We start from the raw sequence: 22,689 nt of genomic DNA on the forward strand, positions 1-22,689 counted from the left end.
ACCTTCCCCCTCTTTTCCTTTATGTAGCCCACACTGCTGGTCTCTGGGTCTGGATCATAGCAATATTTCCTTCCCTTCCACCTGCTTTTACTGTACAAGACATCCTTGGTAAATACTGAAAAGTATCCCCAGTGACATTCACCACCACTGATTCACCTACTCTTCTTAAGTCAACCACCATCTACTGCCTTTTAATACCTTCATTTTAACTCCAAGAAATCTCACATTAAGTCACTGAGACCCTTTTGATATCCAGGATTTGTTCCTCAATATACCAAAGCATTTCCCGTCTCTGCTTCTCTCTCCATATACAACATCGTTGATTTCTTTGAAAAATACCAAATGAAAACTTATTTTGGCCATTTTCTTCTTTTAGTCCTACTTTCCATGGAGAGAAATGAGCCAGCTGCCTCTACCATGTCCCCCATCTCTTTCTCCTATAAAACCTGTGCTTCCCACCTGTCTAATCAGCTGGGATTCATCTCACCTCACTGTTGACACATCTGCACTGTAAATGTCTATAGTGCAGCCTATTAGACTCAGATGATAATTTTTTTCCCTTTCCATCAGCAGGGAAACACATCCCCTTAGTGCACAATTCACCTTCCTCCAAGTGACCTTTTAAAAGAGGACAAATGAGTTGTGCCCCCAAAGTCTCTGCTTTTCTGCATCACCCATAACAGGGACCACAACAATGAAGTCAGACAGATGTAGCTTGTTAAAATTAAACAAAAAACAAACCCCCAGCTTGTATCCAGCTCTGTCATACAGTCGCCCATGCAAGTTCAACATGACTCAGAAGCTTGTCATGCCTCCTTTCATGTTTCTTCTGATCACCACCACAGTGCAGATCTTGGTCCTGCAACTTGTACATCAGACTTAAATCTGATTTTTAAAAACTCTTTAATCAGGAGATCCCTAAGTCCTGCATATGTTTCCAACTTAAGCAAAATTGCTCTTCACATCTCTTCCCATGGTTCTCCACTGCCTCCAGCCTCCTGAAGCCAGGCCAATTGTACTGTGTGCAAACGCTGTTTATCACATCACCATTTAGAGCACTGACTGACACACTGCATCCTACCTGTAACAATACTGTACTGCTCTATTCCTTCTCCTGAAATAACTTATCCTCTCATCTTACATTTAAATCACTAATTCTAAACTACAGAGATAATATTTCTGTTCTGCATTTACCTATCTTGCGATATCTTGCTTGATATTATATCATGACCATGCCTTTGCGGTATTATAAATATAAGTAAATAACAAATACACACAATAACACAATTACATTGGTTTTGCTTACAGCTACACTATTTTTCTTGGGCATTAAGCAAAAGAAAAATTAGACTTCACAAATGCCTCTGTGGGACTCCCTCAAATTAGAATATTTCCTTTATTAGAAATGCACATAACAAGTAAGAGAAGAATAATAGAAAAAACATTAGCAGATTTACAAAAGGACCAAAAAGCACAGATATAATTACATCTAGTTTATTGCTAATTTGTAGGGCTCAGAACACTTCTGTACATTTACTTTCCTGCGTTTTCCTGATTTGGTTTTAGTTTCCTTATTTTGCTGTAGCTCACACACTTGAACTTGACAGCACTGGAAAAATAAGGCAAGTCTACAAAGTTGTTTTCAGATTTATCCAGCTGTAGGAAAAATATTAAAAGAATGTCCTACTTATTTTGATATTCTGCAACTGTAAACCTTTCCAAACTTTCAAATGTAAGGTTTTAACAGCCATTATTTCCAATTGTAAGAGGTTATTTAGTTATTCTCATCTGTCAATAAAAACCAGAAACTGCTTTTTTTGGATAGCAGGCAAAAATTATGCAAGGTCACCCCTGCAACCTGAAGTTTTTTAAGATCTCTTAAGCTATTTCACAGTTCTGCTTACAAACAATTACGATAATAAGATTTTTATTACCCCAAAATAAAATCATTACCTTAATGTTAAAGAAGCACTGAGATCTAAATGGTGCACTCTTTAATACCCAGACTATCCATTATCACACTTAACCACAAGCTACGAGGTTATATATGTACGTATACTTGCAAGCAGGGCAGGGCTCACCTGCAGATCTTTAATTTGATGATTTTTTTCTTTTCTTTAAATGTTGTTGATTGAAATCAGTGTCTTAATGCTGCACAGTCCTGTCTTTTGTTTAGTGCAAATGATTAAGGCAACCAGTGAAAGTAATTTTTCCCAGCACTATCATACAACCCAAAATAACCCTTTCCAGTTCTTCATTTATTCATGTTACATAAAATATAGCTGGAAACTCACTTAAAATCCAGTTCTCCAGTTCATATGCAGACAACAGCCAGCTGCTGTCAAGGGAGTAATGCTTTAATAAATCTTGCCCACAACAAAAGAGAATCCTGTGCTGGTTATGGGATATCAGGTTTTTTTTGTCCTAAGGCATGTTCACTGTGAATTGGCACTTGCTCTGTGAGCTGCTGAGTTAGCCACTGGCATAACTCTTTGTGTGCAGACTGCATCAGCTTGACCAAAATTTTTGGTTTGTCAATAGGAAAACTAGATAAAACATACATATTCAGAAGTAAGAATGATTCTAAATGTGCTTTTTGTGATAGTCTCTCTGTCAGCAAGGGGAGTTTTAGTTTCCTGAGATGTCTAATATTCTTCTCACATTTCCTCTCCCAAGTAGTTACTGCACTCCTTTAAATGACTTCTAACACTGAGAAAACTCAGAAAATACAGTGAAATTAATCCAACCTACATTTCACAAACTTAAAAAGGAATAAAAATGTTGTTAAAGCTGCATAAATGACAGCTTAATCCCACATCAGGTAGAGGTAAACATAGCAAGAAGCCAAATTAAATGCCATCTCTTTCTCTGTTTTTCTCCTTGGACTGCCACACACCAAACATTTCATATGATCTATGAGGTTTCCAGGATAATAAAGCAAAAAGATACATTTGTATAATTCTTTTTGTATTTACAGCAAGACAAATTGTCTTGTTTTGAAACACCAGGGCTGATTGGAGTTGTACAACAGGGTATAAAATTGTCATTGCAGCAGTCTATGTTTGCATATAGTCAAATATCACACTGACAGTACAAGAGGAGTTCATTGTGCTTTGAAAGAATTGTATCTCTACATTGCTGGCTGAAATAAACCCCCGAAATCTTGTTTTACACTTCTAATTTTCTAATTTTACTCTGTTTCCAATGTGTACAGATTGATTCAAGATGTGAATGCAAATCTGGAAAAATACCAGAAAGTTATTTTTACCTATGTTGTGCTGGCTCTACTAAGATGTTTTGGTATTTACACAAAACATGTTTTCTGTTTGCAATTTTTCTTCTGTTTATTCCGTGAAAAACTGAAGTGATAGCCACCAGTGTTTTCAGTGGACAGAAGACATTGGGAACTAAAACGCTTTCAACAATTTGATCATGATCTGAAAATCTTGCATCTTACAGATTTAGTAAGACCAGATGCTTACACATGGCACACTTTACACAGTTTGCTCCCATTCCAACCCAATCCGAGAGTGCCCAGCATCGGCACGGAGAAACCTCCGGAGTGCTCACACCTGCTCCCCCACACCCTGAGCTCTGGGGCGCTGCGTGGGTACCCAAGCACAAGCGGCACCCCCTTCTGCCACACTGTGCAGCTGTGAGCAGCAGCCAGGAGTCAGGATGTCAGTGGGACCAGTTCACTTCACAAGCAGCACAAGGAGAGAGGTGGGGGTGGATCAAAGGGTCCACAGAGCTCAGTGCCAGGAGGCCACAAATGCAGAAGGTTAAGGGTGAGCATGGATAGAAGTCCTAGTCCAACTTCTGACTCATGCACTTTCTAATTCAAAGGGGGCAACTTTCAACGTGAGCGGATTTTTCTTTCATTAATTTGTTCAATGCCTTTTTGAATCTCTAAAAACTTAGAGCATCCATTCATTGTCACCCGAGGGGAAAGTATTCTACAGCTCAAATAAACGTTGCATGCAGAAATAGTTCTCTGACAGAGCTCTGCTCATTTTTGTCATCTATCTCTAGAATTACAACTATTGACAAGATTTGCTCATCCTATCCAAAACACTCTCTAAAATAAAAAAGGCTATCTATTTCTAAAAATCTCCTCCTCCCTGAAGTGAGAGTCGTGAACAACAACTTATCATTCCTTCCCAATGCAGAGCAATGTAAGTCTAATAGGAATAACTAGGAAAACTGCCCAGCTTGCTTGGTGAAGGCACAAAATGCCCTTCAACATCTGTACTCCATAAGGAATTTGAATACAAAAAATTTTGAAAGAAGGACAGCTCTCTCACATATCAACCACTCCTTTCATTTTATATTTTCTGTAAATGTACTAAGAGTGTATCCTGTCCCATCAGCCAGGTCAATAATGAAGGTGTGAAACAGCACTGGTCCCATTATCCAGCCTTGGGTCACACCACTGCTTACTGGTCTCCAGTTGGACTTGGTGCAACTGATCACAACAACATTTTGAGTCTATCTGTTCAGCCAGTCTCTAGTACACCTCAGCACTGACTTATCTAGCAAATTAAATCCCCAATAGACAGTAACATAAACATTCTCTAGTAAACTGAGTCGGATGGAAGAGCCCAGAATGTTTTGGTGCAAAGCGCATCACTTTGTAAGCAAAATACTTCAGTCCAGCTTCCTTCACTTTCAGGTGCAAGGTGCCTGCTGTGAAGAAAACAGTGGGATACCCAGGGCCATAGGCATTCTCTGTGGTCAGACTTTCACTGTAGGTGACAGCACTCTAAAGATGCTAGCCTTTGCTTAGCTTTTCTCCCCAGAGTTAAGGTCCTCAAGTGGGATGTAATATGTCCTAATATAATACTGAGGCTTTTATCAGTAGCATAAAAAAATTTTGATTCCCTTAAGTAGATTTATCCTATGGCCACACGGATCTTCTGGGACATACTAGTCATTGTGATGCCTGTCAGATATCACGTTGCTCACAACTCTACTAGGAGCAACAGAGCTCACAGCAGGTCCTGAAGGAGGGTCTTCATAGTTCAGCTGCTTTGCTACACCCATACGCCATGTCCAAAACCAACATAATTTTTACAGGGCCTGACTGACCATTGGTGACTCCAATCTAAAACCTGATGAGTATTCCACAGGCCTCATCTGAGTCTGACACCTGCTGCTGAGAGCTCTGCTGAACTTGCGGGATCCACAAACTGGCACATCACGCTGTCCAAGTGTCACACACCCATCTCGTGGTGGAAAGACTACAGCACCAGCATTTTACAAGTAGCCAGACAAATTCAGAGGCCACACAGAAGTGGGATCTAGAAGTTCTTAATCTGTTTAGTGTGTCTATGCTTTAATTTTTTTCAGTGAAAATGGGATTTCAGTTAAGGAAAAAAATCAATAGCAGCTCTGCCTTTGAGCCTTGTTTCTAAGGGCTAAGTGACCCTTGAGCCTGGTAATCCATAAAGGGCCTGTTCCCCATTCTTTTCTGTTTCTCATTTCATACCTTCGATCCTCTTAAAATCTCCTTTCCCCAGGCACTTAAGTCTGTGATTAATTTGGATATTTCACACTTTACAGTGTGTGAAAGTCAGGTTTACTTATGATCATAAATGAACTAGACTATAAATAAAGTCATCACTGTAGACTGATTCACAGAAATCCTTTCCTTTTCAGGCTTTTTTTTTTTTTTTTTCATATGTCTTAAGCAGCTGTATTACAAGATGGCAGCTTCAATTAAAACAGGATGAAGAGGCATAGGGCTAACTTCACCTTGTATGAAGTTTTCCACGAGACAAAATGAATATAAAACTGCCACAATTCTGTTACAATACAATTTCAAAACTTCTGCACCCACAAGTCTTGAGCAGCACACTTTCCAGATACAATCTTATAACTAATCTTTAAATACAAACCCTTCATTAAATTTTGCCTTTAATAATGTCACATAAAACACATAAAGTCACATAAAATGCAGATTCTTAACCAAAGTTATCTTTTGCCCGGTTTCCAAATTAAACAGTTGCAAATGCTGAGATAACTACAAATGTATCTCTTTCTTATTGCTTCAATTCCAAAGAAATTACTGAAAAACTGCAAGTTCACTTCTGTTTTGCCAGGGATCATTCACAATTTCACAATACATTTCAGAAAATCCCAGAATAGCAAAGGATCCCAAAATATTTGCAGAGGATAAAGCAGTCTGACATTAGACTGCTGTCCGCTGATGGAGCATAAAAGCCACACAGGTGAGAAGTAACTGATAATTTGAGAAGAGCTTGGAAAAGGATGATTTTAATCTCTCAGGTGATATTTATATATTATATTATATTATATTATATTATATTATATTATATTATATTATATTATATTATATTATATTATATTATATTATATTATATTATATTATATTATATTATATTATATTATATTATCTCTCCCTGAAAAATCAATGCTCAAAAATGCATGGAAAAAAGATTCAGATATGAAATGAAGGCCCACAGAAGAATGTACTAGGCGGAAGAAGCAAGGGAAAAAAGAATGTTCTGCTTAAAACTCCCAAGATGGTATACTGCCATCACATACAAAATCAATTTTCTGTATTTGATTAAAGAACAGGTTTGCACAAATCTCTCACCAGAAACCAGAACTTAATAACTTAACAGATGATTTCTACATACATGTAGGTGGGGGGGGACATTTCCTTTATTTTCTTTTTGCCAAGAGAGACTGAAGATGACATGGGAGGAGGGTGTCAATACTCCAGCCTCTTCACAGACTCAGTTCAGGAATCATGTTGGAAACTACAAAGAGTTGGTGGTACCCTGAGTTTCCTTAGCAGAAATCAATGGCATGTCCTACTTTAAAGTTCTCAGTGCAGGTAGAAAATATCCTGTATGTTCCTTCAGTTAGTGTCCTGATGTATCTCCATAATGAAGTGCTGCTTGTGCAGGAAGGCGAATGTGATGCTCATTGCACAATTTTTCTACATTCAGAAAGGGCTTATTCAATGTCTACATTAAGTCTACTGAACCACTAATTCCAGCTCAGAGGCCCATTAGGAAGTAAAGGCTTTGTCCACAGACAAAACAGTAAAGTTATGCCCTCACTCAGGAAGGTAGATGGGAACTGAGAAAACTGCAGGGAAAAGCAAGAAAATAGAACTTTTTAAAAAAAAAATTGGGAAAAAATAAAAGAAGCAAAAAAAATTTAGAAGATCTTTTACATCTTAACTTTCTTCTGTTAAGAAAGACTCAGAAGAACTCCCATAAAACAAGTAAGTCCTACACACCCTCTGGAAACCCTCTGCAGCTGTAAGTTACAATGATGAAAACAAAGGTGAAACAAGGTTATAGTGTAGACCTGGTTCCATCCTGCCACATTGGATGGATATTGCCATAATTATTTATGACATATTCCAAGAGTACTCTAGGAAAAATACTTAAAAAGTAATTTTAATGTACCTTTAGATACAAAAGATTCACATCATAAAGACAAATTGACATCCCAGGTTAATAATGCTCTTCTAATGTAAAACCCAAATGCATATCCCTTTATGTCCTGTTCAGCATTCAGCATTTTTTTGGGGGGGGAGTGGGGATGGGTTGGGTTTGGTTTGTTTCTTTTTCTCTTAAATACAGTCATCCAGTCTAAAGCTTTCATGTAAAACTTACATGGGTGTTTATAATTGTGCTGGAAATAAAATAGAGCCATTTAGCTCAGTCTAGCATGTGGAAAGATGGCTGGGGGTAAAACAGCAGTCTCAGCTTTCCTGGGGCACTGACAGACACATCAAACACTAGGGGTCAAGGAAATCTTCCCTTTTTCACATGACACAGTGCCATTAAAATCTGCACACAAACCTATTTGCAATCTATTAGGAAACCATAAGATGATTTCTTTCAAAGTTTTAAACATTATTTTTGAAGTGTTTCTCTGGAAAGGGCAATAATTCATGGCAGTGCTCACAGAACCAGCCCAACACAGAAGACTGGTCATCAATCTGATTTAACAGAAGCCTGTAGTGGCCGAAGAGAAGTTAATCTTGACGTATTTCATTTTTACATACTGAATTGTCCAATCACATCCTATCTACTAAAAAAAAACCCAACCCAAAGTTGTATCTCCACTGATAATCATTCCTTCATGCACTTTTTGGCTTTAGATACCATGGTTACAGATACTGGCACTGGAGGAGGCGTCTTTTTCTTTCAGTCTCACTCAGAGTTTCATAGTGTTGTCTATCAAAAACACAACTAACTTTTAACTGGACACAGCTCAGAAACAGAAGGTGAGTAGTAACATCTAAACATGTGCTCATGCTGCTTCAGTCAAGGGGACCAGACAATCTGTGAGAATAATGACTTGGAGACCTTCTTCACATCCAAGAAGGTTCTTCCAAGGGAGAAAGAAGGTCTTCATTTTAAAAGACACATGCACTTTCGAGACAGTCACTGTCACGCCAGTCTCACCACACAGACTGGATCTGTAACTGCTTCTAGCTCCTCAGCACACATCAAGCTACAGACTGAACAAAAAAGTAGGCATTCTCAAAAGAACAGTATAACCTCTTGGACTACTACATGCACTAGTCAGGAATATGCAATCACTAGAAAAATATAAAGGATTTTAAAGGAAAGCAACTGAAATTCTGTGTTTTAAGAAAGAGACAATTCATAATGCAACTGTCCTTTCACTGACTGTGTACTATGTGGATTAAGTCCTAGAAAAGAATGAAAACATAGGAAAGTCACAGAAGTAATCTGTTGATTTTTTCAATTACATAAGAAAATGAGTATGATTATTTTTCATGTTGTTCCAAATAGACACTTATTTTTTCTCATTAGCAGGATAAATTAAGCTATACATTTTGATAACTGTAAAGTATTTAATTAGTTTTTCTAAGCTTATACAAAATTTCAACATGATCAAATACCATTTATTTGTAACAAATTATTCAGGAAGCCTCTGTTGCCTGATCCTTTCAACAATTCTGCTTTGGGCACTGTACTGTCTTATTCTTTTACTCTCTGCAGCATCATTCCCAGAAATTCGTATTGAACACCTTAATATTTTTCCGGTGATACAAGCTAAGGTGTACTTAAACCACTTAAATGACACACTGAGGTCAGCATGTTGGCTCTTGGTACAAACGTCCCACTTTCCTCCATTTCAGGGCTCTGAGAACCCATCAGGTTTACCAGCACTTGTCATTTTCTGTTCCTTAAAGCACAAACAGCTTTCAACACAGGAGACTCTCAAGAAAGCAAAGCAAATACACAAAACCAACCAAGCAAGCAGTCCCATCGTGTAACAGCCTATCTGCTGGGCTTGGAGGGAATCTGCACTCAGATTCCTTTTCTTCACTTTTAGGACAAGGAAAGCACACTTCGAGGTGCAAGGAAACAAGAAGGAAAATTGCTGCTTATATCTAAATGCACAGGCCTTGTGGAAACATCACATGAAACTCTCCTATTTTTTGTCACAAAATTTACCATATGGGGAAATTTTCTCAAATGCCCTTTTCTATGGGTGAATTGAGAATCTCAGCCCTTATTTCTACACACACACATACTCTGATGTTAAAACTGCTTCTAGTTTTAATTGAGATCTAAGTTGTGTGGCTAGTGAAAAACAAAAATGTATATTCATTACTGACTGAGCAGAGGTAATTTGTGCTTGAGGGTAAGTGACAGACACACCATCACATGACAACAAGCAGGTTTGCATCGATCACAGCTGGATTACTGGGTGAGAAGGCAGATGCCTTCTGTGCTATCACTCCTACAAATCAGACCCCTTACAGTCCCTAATTTTTTTCCCTCAGATTAATTTTTTTTCTCAGACCTAAAAATTATTGAGATGGTCCTTCTTATTATACACCAGGAAAAAGATGGTGCAGGGGTGGAACACCATAGATTTTTAGAAGCCTCCCTTAATATCCATGCTCTCCTTCAAATACAATGGATCTGTTCCTTGTGTCCTTTCTTTGTTCCTTTCCAGGCAAGCAGTGGCGGTATAATAAACTGCAAGTTTTGCAAAGTGGTGAGCAGAAGCAGTTATAGAGTCTTAAAAGTAATAAAATAAAATAATTATCATTAAAAATCCCACAGAGTAATATAGCTTGCAGTTGTCAGCTAAGAAGGCCACATGGAAAATCAACTCCTGCATTTCCCCAGCAAACAGACTCACCCCACACTTCAGCACTTTCCTAAGAAGTCTATTTATGAAAAGTAAAAACTAAAATCCAAAAAAACACAAGGAAGAGACCCAGAGATACAGCTTGAGAAGTTCTCAAAAGTATGGTAATTAGTCATGGACAAGCTGAAAAAATCTTTGGTGGTAAACTTTTAATCAGCACATTTAAAAAAAACCTCAAGCCTCTATTTGGAAATATGTGTTGAGACCTTCTTTCTCAGAGTAAAACATACTGTAGATAAGCCATCTCCTAAAATCCATTTGAATCACTCTTCTGTTTCATCATTTTGTTTTCAGAAGCTGCAGTACATATTTTGAAGACCCAATATCCTGATGTTTTGGCAAGAACTTTGCTTTACTGCCTACCTGCTTAAAAGCCAGGCTGTCAAGATTATGCAGCATTTCAGCACTAAGTCTGGTGTTTCTTATTTAAATAATTTACTACAAAGTACATGTCCTCCTTGTGCTCCTCTTGCTTTCTCTGAGACTCGTGTGGCAGATGGTTCACATGGCGTGACACACGCTTGGTGTAGAGAAGGAAAGTGACAAGCTGGATGGGGCTTTGAGCAATCTGGTCCAATGGAAGGTGTCCCTGTCTGTGGCAGGGTGCTGGGAACTAGATGACCTGTAAGGTTCCTTCCAACCCAAATCATTCTATGAAACCATTGCTGGACCTCTGGACACAGCCCCCCAGAGCCAAGACTCATTCAGATTCATGTCTGAATATGAAGATGTGTGGGTTTGGATGACTTGATGTACTTTGTGGTGCCTTTTCTCTGTTATTTCTCAGACCCTTTCTTGCTCACACTAGGAGAAACTAGGATTCTGGTACAACAGAAGTACAGAAACTGAGCTGCAAGTCCATACTTTTTCCTTTTCTTCCTTTTCTAAAAACTGTTTTAATTATTTTGAAATCGTTCTTCCAAGTTTGCTTCTTTAATGGAAGATTTTCAGTTTTATACCCAGAAAAAGGAATTTGAAAATGACCAAATGAATCATCCTCATATAAAAGCTGACTTGTTAGCAACAAAATTTTAAGCAAAGGCATTGTACTGTATTTTGGCTAAATTTGTGTGCATTTTGCACAAACTACCTAGAAGAGATTTCTGTTTCTCACATGTTCATCGATCTGGATTTCTCTGAAACATTAAGATTTCCAAAACAATTCACAAACAAACAAACAAACCAAACAAAAGGAAATATATTTGTTCAGGCTTTTACTGTACTTTCTGTGTTAACTTGTCACTAACAAAAAAATATCAAAAATATTATCAAGAGTATCTACACAAGCAATGTGTTGAAATATGAAGGAGCCGGTAGAGTACAGAGTTACCTAACCCCAGGACATGGGACATTTACTTTGCTCACCTCTGTGAGTTTGTTTGTTTTAGACTGTATTAACAAAACCTTTGCAGCTACACTGCCCTGCAAAGCAAAATACTTTAGGGAATTGGTATCATTTTGCTTCACCAAGCATTTACATTAATTTTGCATTATGTATGCAACCCCACACTTTCCCATTTACTAGTTAGAGAGTAAACTTTAACTGAAGTCAATAATATACATTAATAGCCTCCAGCTGTATGTTTACTAAGATATTCTCAAATACTCAAAGCATAGCATGAATAGCATGATCATTTCACAAACCATTTCATCTCAATGTGAGGATATGTGCATTTCCCTGCTATTATAAGAGCAAGTCTACAATACCAATATCTAACATAGCACTGAGAGGACATTCTTTGTTTTCTAAATCTTGTCAGCTCTCATATGCTGGAAGGCATTGTGGGACTAACTAGATCATATTCTTCAATGAGGAATATCACCCAATGGAAGAAAAGGTGATGTTACTTTGGTTTTTTACCTTTTTTTTTTTCTTTGATGGAAAGGCAAGGCTCCCCTGTTAAGCAACCTTTGCCAGTGACTAATTCACTGGAAAATTGCTTCTCTAGTCCTAGATCTTTTTCCTCTTGAATTGCATCTGATTGTCTCCACTGGCAGATCAGTACACACATGACAGACATGGTCAAGAATTAAACTGCCTTTTATGATTTCAAATTACATATATTAATCATTGTTCTGATTACTATTTTCAATATTTGAAGTATATTTTTCTAATAGTATATTATTTTTCTAATACTATAATGATCCCAAATCATTATTAGAAATACAGATCATTAGAATATTAATTATTAGAAATATAAAATTTTTCAACGTAGATTTTCTCCCGGCTTAGTTATGATTCTTTAAGGCTTTTATGCAGCCAATCACTGGGACAAGGAAGAACTTCACATAAAGAACTCAACACTTGAGAGGAAAAACGTTCTTTCAATTACTCTAGGAACAAATGGTCAATTTCTTTGGATAGCCAGAGGTGGGCAGGTTAATAACAGAACAGGTTAATGACAGAAAAGTCTTTCCCAAAAAATAACCAAATAACTGAAAGAAGAAACTGTTATGTTAAAGTCTGTTACATTTTTTAAAAACTTACAATCAAAGTGACTGTGTGTTAAAATACACTTCTGATGGAATAACCAGCATGAATAGCTTACCTCTTAAATAACAAGGAAGCATCTAAATAAGAGCAGCTTAATAGAAATCATGTTAATAAATTCACTTCAGTGACATTGAAAAAAAAATTAAAGAAGTTCTTTTAGTGCAACTGATGTGCTGTCTCTTTCAATGAAATTTTCATTTGCCAGTCATTATCATTTTGGTAGAAGACTAAATTATTTGCTGCTTGTCAGTGAGGGGCAGAGTGTAGACAAAATGTAAGAAGTTGACAAGTTAGATGATAGAAATGAGTAGAATTTATGTTCTTATGAACCTAATGGCAAGTAATTATCTCTGAACTGGCAGTACAAATGTGCTTTTTCATCATGAATATCTGACGTGCATTAGAAATTTCCAGAAGACATATTATTTATACAGTAAAGCAACAGAGTGGAAAACTTGTTAAATATATGGCTTCTGCACCCAGCATTTAATAGAAAAGTTTAATTGACTGGTGAACCTTCTAGAAATTTTTTTATGCCATGTTAAAATGCAGGTGCTAAAAAAATCCCAAATAATACCCCGTAAGTCCCTAAGTCAACATTTTAACTGGTTTTTTTTTGTTGTTTTTGTTTTGTTTTTTAACGTTTACCAGAATCCCAGCTATTGCTGCATTGTATGTTCTGGTCACAACCTGCAGCATTAACAAAGCTGGCTATGAGAGGATGAGCGTGTGTGTGACTATATGATACAAAAGACAGTATCACAAAACACAGCTCCTCCTAACAACAGTATTAAACTGTAACTCAGCAGCCAAAAAGTTGCAGATACCAGAATTATGGTGGACTGTGCTACTGTTGTTCTTTCTCATGTACACTTATGCTCCCAGCACAGAAATCTTGATTCACACTTTTTCTAATCTAAGACAGGGGCTGTGCCTCATTTGGATGCACGGCGCTCTAGTCAGCATTTTGTGTATGACCCTGTACCTCGATTAGCAAACAATATTCGCATCCTGCTAGAAAGACAGAATGTTTCATTTCCTCACAGACGGTACAACATTATTCATCCCTTAAGTACTTAAGTGGCTCGCTAATAATTTATCCTCACAATATTCCTGAAAGATGAACAGCTGGTATTATCCAAACTTACAGGTGAGAAAACAAAGCACAGGGAAAATCAAGGTTGAACACACCCATTAAAGGGAAATGCCTATTTTGAGCACTTAGACCAGGCCATTGCTGAATACCCAGTACAACGTGGCTACAGCTGCAAACATTCACGAGCAGCTGGAAGGAGCCACCAGAGGAAAGCACAGTGAGCTCTCTTCCTGCTCTGAGCGAATATCTTGCCATTAAAAGTTTCATTTAGTAGTTCTGTATAACAGAAAATAGTTTCCATACCTAGAAACATCAGGAATTCTTAACATGCCTTGTGCATTAGTGCTGAAAAATTAAATGCATGTGTCTTGGAAGTTTTGAGAAGCAAATCAGGCCTACTCAGTATATTTGGTTTCAAAGTACTTTTGCAGGAACTAAGTATTTTTAAGTTATGTAGGAGTACTAAGTTCAACCTGTACAAAAATTATCTCAAAGAACATCTTATATACAAGTGGGCAGGATTTGCTAACTGATTTTTGGAGCTGATAAATCTAAAAGTGACTAAGCAAGTATGTCTGATACTTCAAAAGTGTTATTTTTGTATGATTACACTTCATAAAAACCCTTGAGCACTGCCTTGTAACAGAACAATGCAGAACAGGACAAACAGTCCTCCACAGAACTGAGAATTTGGATATAAAAAGCTTCATTGGGCAGATTGCCTTGTGCTCCTCAGCTACACTGTACTCAGTCCTTCCTTCCCAGGAGAAACGAGGTAGGTGTGATTTGAGAAAACAGCACTCTCAAAGGATGACAACTACTCTCACAGGCATCATCCCAACGTTCTCTTCCCCAGAAGAAGTGCCTGTGTTCTCTCAAAAGTGATTCTCTCTAGGTTCTTCCATCCAGGGGCCTAAGAAGAGAGTATAGCCTGCTTGGATTTCCTCCCATTTCAATACAGACCCCCATGAGAGGTAGCATTAGTCTCAGGACACAGAAGTGTCCAATTATTAAGCTGGCACCTCAGAGACTACAAACAATGGAAGGGGTTCAGTTAAGTGAAAATCAAATTGGCTGAAGTTTTCAGTCAACAAAGAAGAAAATTAGTTTTTTTGCAGTATTTTTCTTCACTGCCTGTCCCATTATGAAAATTTGCTGAACTCTGCTCGAGAATATAAAACTCTATAGTACAGAAGTCCTGAAAACTTCAGTATTGAAAGGGAAGTATTTCAAAAAGCAGAATCCCCCCAGAGCTTGCTTCCTGAGGCTGGTACTCTGAATTTTCCATTTCAGCAGATGATAAGCACAGTACTTTGAGCAAGTACTTTGAGTACTTTGCTTTCACTGCATTATTTAATGATTTACAGAAAAGGCATTTTATTGACAAAAATTTACACTATGTATTTAGCCCATATAAAGCTACATGTTATTATCTGACATCCATCAAAGACCAACAGATATCAAGAAATGTTAACTCATATTACTTGTGTGCGACAGAGGGACAGTATCAGCAAATGGGACAAAAGCATTAGCACACACGCACATCCTTCTGCTCATAGAAGAGTTAAATATAATATGTTTCCTAACCAGAAACATCTAAGAAATCAGCCTGTACCTAACATACAACACAGACTGCAAATTCTTTGCTGGGTTTATTGTATGTGGGTTTTTCCCTACCAGCAGCAGAAGCTCTTTGCTTGGTCTTCTGCAAAGCATCTGACACTGTCCCACACAACATCCTCGTCCCTAAATTGGAGAGACATGGACTTCACAGATGGGCCACTTGGCAAATAAGGGATTGGCTGGATGGTCGCACTGAAAGAGTTGCAGTCAATGGGTCAGTGTCCAAGTGGAGACCAATGAAGACTGGTGTTCCTCAGGGGGTCTGTTTGGGACTTTGAAACAGTCCTGTTTGCGTACAGTTTAACACCTTTTTTTGGTGACCTGGGCAGCTGGACTTGAGTGCAAGTTTTCCCATGATACTGAGCTGTGTGATGAGGTCAACATGCTGGAGGCAAGAAAGAGACCTTGACAGGCTTAGAAGATGTCTGTGTGAAACTCATGAAGTTCAACGAGGCCAAAGTCCTTCACATGGTCCAGGGCAATCCCAAGCACAAATGTAGACTGAGTGGCAAATGGATTGAGAGAAGCCCTGAGGAGAAGGACTTGGGGCGTTGGTGGAAAAACTGGACATAACCTGTCAATGTGTGCTCACAGCCCAGAAAGCCAACAACAAAGAAATGTGGCCACCAGGTCAAGGGAGGGGATTCTGTCCTTTCCTTTACTCTTGTGAGACTCCACCTGGAGTGCTGCATCCAGCTCTAAGGTCCCCAAGATAAGAACGACATGGATCTGTAGGAGCAAGTCCAGAAAAATGCCATGAAGATGATCAGAGGGCTAGAGCACCTCTCCTGCGAAGACAGGCTGAAGACTTGGGGTTGGTCAGCCTGGGAAAAAGAATGCTCCAGAGAAACTTTAAGGCAGCCTTCCAGTACCTAAAGGGGACCTCTGCAAGAGAGTTGGACAGGTTTTTTTTAAAAAAGCATGTAGTGACAGTACAAGGAGGAATGGCTTTAAAATGAAAGAAGGCAGGTGTAGATGAGGTATTAGGAAAAAAACTCTTTACTCTGAGAGTGGTGAGACACTGGAACAGGTTGCACAGAGAAGTCACGGATACCTCATCCCTGAAAGTGTTCAAGGTTAGGCTGGATGGGGTAGGAGGACTGGAACTAGATGACATTTAAGGACCCTTCCAAGCCAAACCCTCCTACAATTCTATTATTTACTAAACTAAAATTATATTAATTCAGTTTATTAGACATTTACAACCTCCTTGGCTACCCATGAACAGAGAGCAATTAGCAAAGAATTTAAGATGTATGAAGTTTGACCAGGAGGAGGAGGAGAAAGAGGAAAAAAGAAAAGGTTCCCCAAATCAACAAGCCCAAGGAAAAATCCACACAAGAACAGCAAAGGCAGTATGGTTACTCCATCAAATTTCTGAAAAAAAACCAAAACAAAACAAAAATCAAAAACACCCGCCTCCCCCCGAGAAAAACCAAAAACCACAAAAAAAACCCCTTAAACCACACATTTATGAGCTTCTCAGGACTACTAGTATTGGAAAAATAAAAAAAAAAAAAAAAAGCTGAAGCAACTGCCTGACATCAATTACTGAGTTAACTACCTGAAGTGACAACAACTGGATTTTTCCCTCTACGTGGCAAAAAAAGCCAAAGAAAGTTAATTTTCTGAAGTTCTAACACTTTAATATTTTTTTTTTTAAATCAGTTTAGGTGTTCTAATAATAAAATATTCAGTTAAAAAGTAAAGATCTCATGCCTGTTAATAACTGTAGGAATATGGACAAAAGGAATGTTTGAGCTGGGCATTAAAAATGAATCCTCAGTCTCAGAGAAGTGAAAGGTTCCCTCAAGGTTTCTATTACTGTTTCTCAGCAGGTCTACACATGCAGTAGCAATTTGGTGCTCCCAAGCAAAAATACTGAAGGTTTGAGGTCAGTCTCTATTGTCCTAGTAGCACTGAACAGCAGCTATCTTCAGTTATCTAGGATTATACAAACCTGAAGGATTCCTTTTTATTTCAAACCCATGCTGGGCAAATTGGGTTAGCTCTTAAATCAGAAGACTCTGTAACACACCTTTCGGCAGATACATCATTACAGCTGTCACTGCAATTGTTTTCTTCTATTTTCTTTAGAAACCATGGGCAACTGTACAATTTTAGAAATTTTCTCTATTACATACAGATACCTGTTTCTCTTCCCTCTATCTGATTTGAAGGACAATAGATAAACTCTCTTATTCAAGTGAATATACGACACTTTCACCTTTTCCATTATTGTCAAATTTCTATTTTTTACCCTTACCCCCAATTTCTAAGAAATGTGCAGTGGGATCCCACCTGTTTCCCTTAAAATACTTCAAAATCCACTAATTTTACTCCATATTTTGGGCACATTACTTCCAACTACATTTGTATATTTGGCATTTACTAAGTCAGGATGTGAAGACAGACAGAGACACGTCGATTTATCTCTGTCATGTCTTACATCCATGTAAGGATGGACACAAAATGTCCTCTGGAAAGGCCATCCACTTACACTTTCCAATCCCTTATATCCACCTTTGGAAGGATCAGTCCTGTCCATCATCGTTGCACCAGAATATTGATAAGGAGGACTTGTACAAGAGCTTTTTTGACTTACCCTGCCAGTGTCCAAGTGATTACCTGACTCTCAGTGACTCACTGCCCCATGCCCATCCATCTCATTCATTGTCATCTACCAAACCTACTACCCGACCCCAGTGTAAGCCACATTTTCATTCTGTCTACAGACTTAACCTACCATTTCTCTCTGGAGCACTTTTTCCCTGGCTGACCCTTACTCAGGGAAGCAAAGTGCAATCAAAGCCTTTAAATAGCACCCCCATCTTCCTTCAAATTCTTTGTGAAAATACATCTTTGGTCTTCTGCAAAAAAAAACCCACCCTTGCACTAATGAGGCCACTGGTTACTCGGGACTAATCAGTAACTACTCAGCACTACTGATTTATATATCCGATTCTTCCCAAATCAACGTTCTAAATCACACTCCTAAACAAGAAACTCCCTTGTCATCAGGCTTCCTCAAGCTACTAAGCAAATGCATTTTATTTATCTGTTGAATCCCTCTATAATCCTAAAATTGAAGGAAGCTCTCTGGTTGGTTTAAACTTTATTTGTAAATACAGCCTACAAGATTGTATAAACCTCTGGCTACTGTCATGTACATTATTACAAATAGCTGTTGCAGCCTCCTGCTCCTGGGTTATAACACTGATATGTTTTTAAAGAGAAAATTATAGCATTTCTCAGTTCTCCGAATAAGCTCAAAGGATTATCAGAGACTGAGAACATTTTGGTAAAGGTATTAGCAAACCATACCTAGTGTAGCCACCACTTTAACAATTTTCCTGCAACTTCAGTAATTCTTTTAAAGACTCCTTTTGGAGTTAAAATCATTTGCAGTGATCTTTCTTTTCACATGAAACAAAGAGCTAAGTACCAATTTAGCTCACTAAAGCTTAATCATTAAGGTAAGGTGACTAATTTAGAACTAAAACTACCTTCAAAGTGTCTTTTCCATCTCAGTTACCTAATCACGAAAGGGCCTATATTCCTCTGTTGACTAGAAGGGAAGAATAATTGCATCACTAATGCAGTACTTGCACCAAGTGTGTGAAAGCAGGTAAGGTGAGTATATGCCTCATGCTTGTGTCATCAAGCAAACCCAAAGTCTGTGTGTTTGATAAATAAGAGGAAATTAAAATCTCAGCATCAACCATTTATATAAAATCCTTTCATTCTAGAGTAATAGTTTCAGACTCTATGATCACAAATTTACCACACGTTGGAGAAAAATAGTAAGCCTCAGTCCTTTTGCAAAAAAAGTGTAACAGGATAATTTAAGACTGAGAATACATGCTGGAGACACGTTCTGTTTCCACATCAGCAGAGCACAATCCAGTTCAGCAGGTTAAGGCAGATGAAGAAAGGAATCTGTGAAAGTTCTTGTTCTGAGTGTGAAGCTGAACTCATTAAGACATGCCTGAAAAGTCCCAGTTTCTAAGCAGAATTCTACCCTAGGCTTGTCACTTGTTTACATCAATAGAGCACTTTGGCCTATTCCTTTTTCTGTATATTTTATTTTATCACACACAGGGGGTAGTCAGTGACCTCATTTGGACTACACTTTCCTCCCAATTGACTTTGAAGAAAAACTGTATCAGCATCAATAGGTAAATTTACTGGTATTCACCCAAGCATGACAAAAGGTAAAAGCTCATGTTCCCCTGCCCCAGCATTCATCAAACCAGAGAGACACACACAAAAGAAAGGGCACACTCCAATGACACACACACAGTGATGGGAAACCTGCCACAGCATCAGCCCAGTGCTTCTCAGTCACAGTACATGGCAGTCACACAGGCTGCTAAGCTGATTTGCTGTAATGCATATTTAACAGCCACAGTCACTTCAAAAAACAGATTTTGTCCAGTTGGGCAGCTAGAATGGTTATACCCACCTTTTCTCTTTAACTGGGAAATAATTAATTTGATAAGCACTATCAATATTCAAAAGCTTGATTTCAGGAGGGAAAATTACAAATATTTTAGATTATTTCTATTTTTTAGTAAAAAGCAGACCAGAAAGTAGAATATAGAAAGATGAGAAAGGAGAAATAATAGAAAAGAAGGAGAAAGTGCTGAGTCTGATGGTCCAACACAAGTGTTACTATTCTGGGGATTCTGCTTATCTGATTGAAGATTCAGAGAAGCTCCCTTTTTCATCTTTTCTTTTGCACTGTCAGTGGTGATAAAGGAATGAGGTGGGGGAAAAAAAAAGGTTACCCTGCACTGTTGAGCACACCACAGACATTACAGGAGAAAAAGGAAAACCTGTCACCTAAAATTGGGCGTCCTGCTCAGAAGCAAAGCCTCTGATCTGTGCCACCCTGCAGAAGCAGAGAACAGATCTACTCAAATAACTCTCAGAGTGCCACTCATTAAAGGGAGCCATCTCGGAATGGGTGGAGAAAAACAGGCAGAAAGAACAGAACAGTCAGAGCAGCCCAGGACACAACAAAAAAATGAAGCCACTTCTGTGACTTGCAAAAGAAGAGATTTCCTCTCCCTCCCTTTCCCAAAATTAGTAGTTTCATAGAAGAAAAAAAGAACTGGATAAAGAAGAGAACAGCGATCTAATGTATGACAGGGAATCAAAAACTCAAGACAAGGCAAGGCATGAACTATAGAAGGACTGTGCTGGATTAGGCATTTCAGTGCCTGGTGGGTTTGTTCAGCATTTGAATCTGCTGAGACACTTTTGGTATTTTTGGAGGGGCTGTGGGATTGAGCTGGGTTACCCTTCAGCCAGTTCAGGTCCTGAACAAAGATGTGTGGCCTCAAAAGGGTTCATAGCAGCATAGCACAGGGGAATTACTGAGCAGAAACTGGTTTAAGTGGTAGAGCTTCCTGAAACAATATGTACTCTGTATGGAAAATGTTCTGTTTCTGCAGCTGACAATGGCAATTTCACACAAGAAACAGTGAGGATGTGAGTGCTGACTGGAAAAATGTTGGTTCTGCAGACTTAAAGTTGCTTTGTAGGATGGCAATTTTAACTTCAGCTATTTAACACTGTTGCCAACACCTTGAAATTTTACATTACAATTTTACAATATGCATTAAGGGAGTGCTCTGTAACACCCGAGCAATGCCTTTCTGACATCTCATCTGTGTGTCCCTCTGCAGCGCACCTGCAGAAGTCACACAGACCAATTCCATCCAGAGATCCTGCCACAAGCCCACTTGTATTCCTAAACAGCAGTGTATGTTCCTCATGCATTAACCACCCACTACAGTCTCCTTTAATTTCTTTTTTCTTCACATGCTTGACATGCCTGGCCAGCTCCAATGGGATAGTGGAGCAGGGAAGAGTCTGTGGAATTCCTCAGCATTGTCCTGACAGTAATCTTTCTAGGAAGTATGGACCCAGGCTACACCCTTGCATCCACAGTTTTCTGTCATATGGCTGTCAGTGTGTCTCACTGTGTGGACTGATGCATTGGGACTTCATGAATTACAGAACTTTGATGTGGTATTTCTGGAAAGTCATAAGTTCTGCCACTTGGTGCTGTTGACCCCCTCACCACTGTAACTTTCAGTCCCTAGTTTGTGACAAAGCATCAACTAGCAAATGGTGGGAAACATCATACTTTTATGGACTAATATGTCATGCTTAACCCCTCTAGGAGAGCACCCACCTCTCCTAGATCCTTAATAATATCCTAGATAAATTCCTTGAAAAGCAATTAGCCCAACTCCAGAAGCACATCTGGAACAGCATGGTGCTGCATCCTTGTGAGAAACCAGAGATAAGGCCTGCAGAGATCACCTGTGTTTTCTGTTCTCTTAAATGGGCAAATCATTCATTTCATAACAGCCACCACTATCAGAATGCATGTCAGTGTTCAGATGAAGGAGGACATAAAATGGCAAAAACTATGGTGAGACAAGAACATTTTTCTAGTTCTGAGAGGACAGACTTAGGTAGCTATTTTGTGTCATTTACATCACTCTCTTCTCAGTTCCACAGCCATGAGAAGCAAAAGGAAAGGATGAGTATTTGCTCCAAATTCGTGGACAGATCTAAAATTAAAAGCCTAAAGTAAGACTGCAGCACCAGAGCTGACCATAAAAAGCATGCCTGGGGGATGATGGTGTGCCTAAAGCTCTGCTGCTCCCAATTATGGCAGTTCCCAGCTCCATTATCAGCTACAACTAGCTGCTAATATACTTGAACCCATGCAAGGGACTAACCCAGTGAATTCTCTAGTTTATCACCTTGTCTTTTGGTAGATGGCAATACCACATCCCTGCCTGACCCACAGCTCCCATCACCCAGCACATTTACCAACAACTGCATAGGGGTTTATGCCACTCAGGAAGATGGGAAACTGCACAGATCCAAACTGCACTTCACTGCACCAAATGATAAACATGTGCATGTGTATTCCATATATTATAATTTTCCTAGATATTTCAAAACCATATTGCTTGATCCTATCCTCTTGGCGATACCCATAACTGCAAAAATCTCAAGTGTACACTTCAGCTATCTTTATCTGTCTGTCACTGAGATTTTTTGGGGTTAGTGTTTCTATAACACCATAGTAGTTGACATGTAGGACCAGGTGCTCACAAAAGCCTCAAGAAGGATTGATTTGTTCCACTGACTGAGGAAATTGTACCTGATGTGTGTCAGGACAGGGTTCTGTCCATGTTCCAGGAGGTAATACCTAAATTCTCTGCCTCAGGAGAAGAAAGTAAATAATCCATCATCCCACACTGTT

General features: G+C 38.7%; 1 protein-coding gene across 3 annotated transcripts in view; it reads right to left on the reverse strand.

Moving 5' to 3' along the window:
• Positions 1 to 22,689, reverse strand: part of HS6ST3 (heparan sulfate 6-O-sulfotransferase 3) — a 267,590-nt gene that overhangs the window by 86,142 nt on the left and 158,759 nt on the right. Inside the window, exon 2 of one of the 3 annotated variants that reach the window (XM_058854476.1) lies at positions 6,027 to 6,047. The exons of the other annotated variants lie outside the window; for them this stretch is intronic. Within the exon in view, the coding sequence (XP_058710459.1) occupies positions 6,027 to 6,047 (21 nt within the window). The remainder of the gene's footprint in view (positions 1 to 6,026; positions 6,048 to 22,689) is intronic. 3 annotated transcript variants of the gene reach the window in all.

This window comes from Poecile atricapillus, chromosome 1 (assembly GCF_030490865.1).
Source record: "Poecile atricapillus isolate bPoeAtr1 chromosome 1, bPoeAtr1.hap1, whole genome shotgun sequence".
In the NCBI taxonomy this organism is placed as follows: domain Eukaryota; kingdom Metazoa; phylum Chordata; class Aves; order Passeriformes; family Paridae; genus Poecile; species Poecile atricapillus.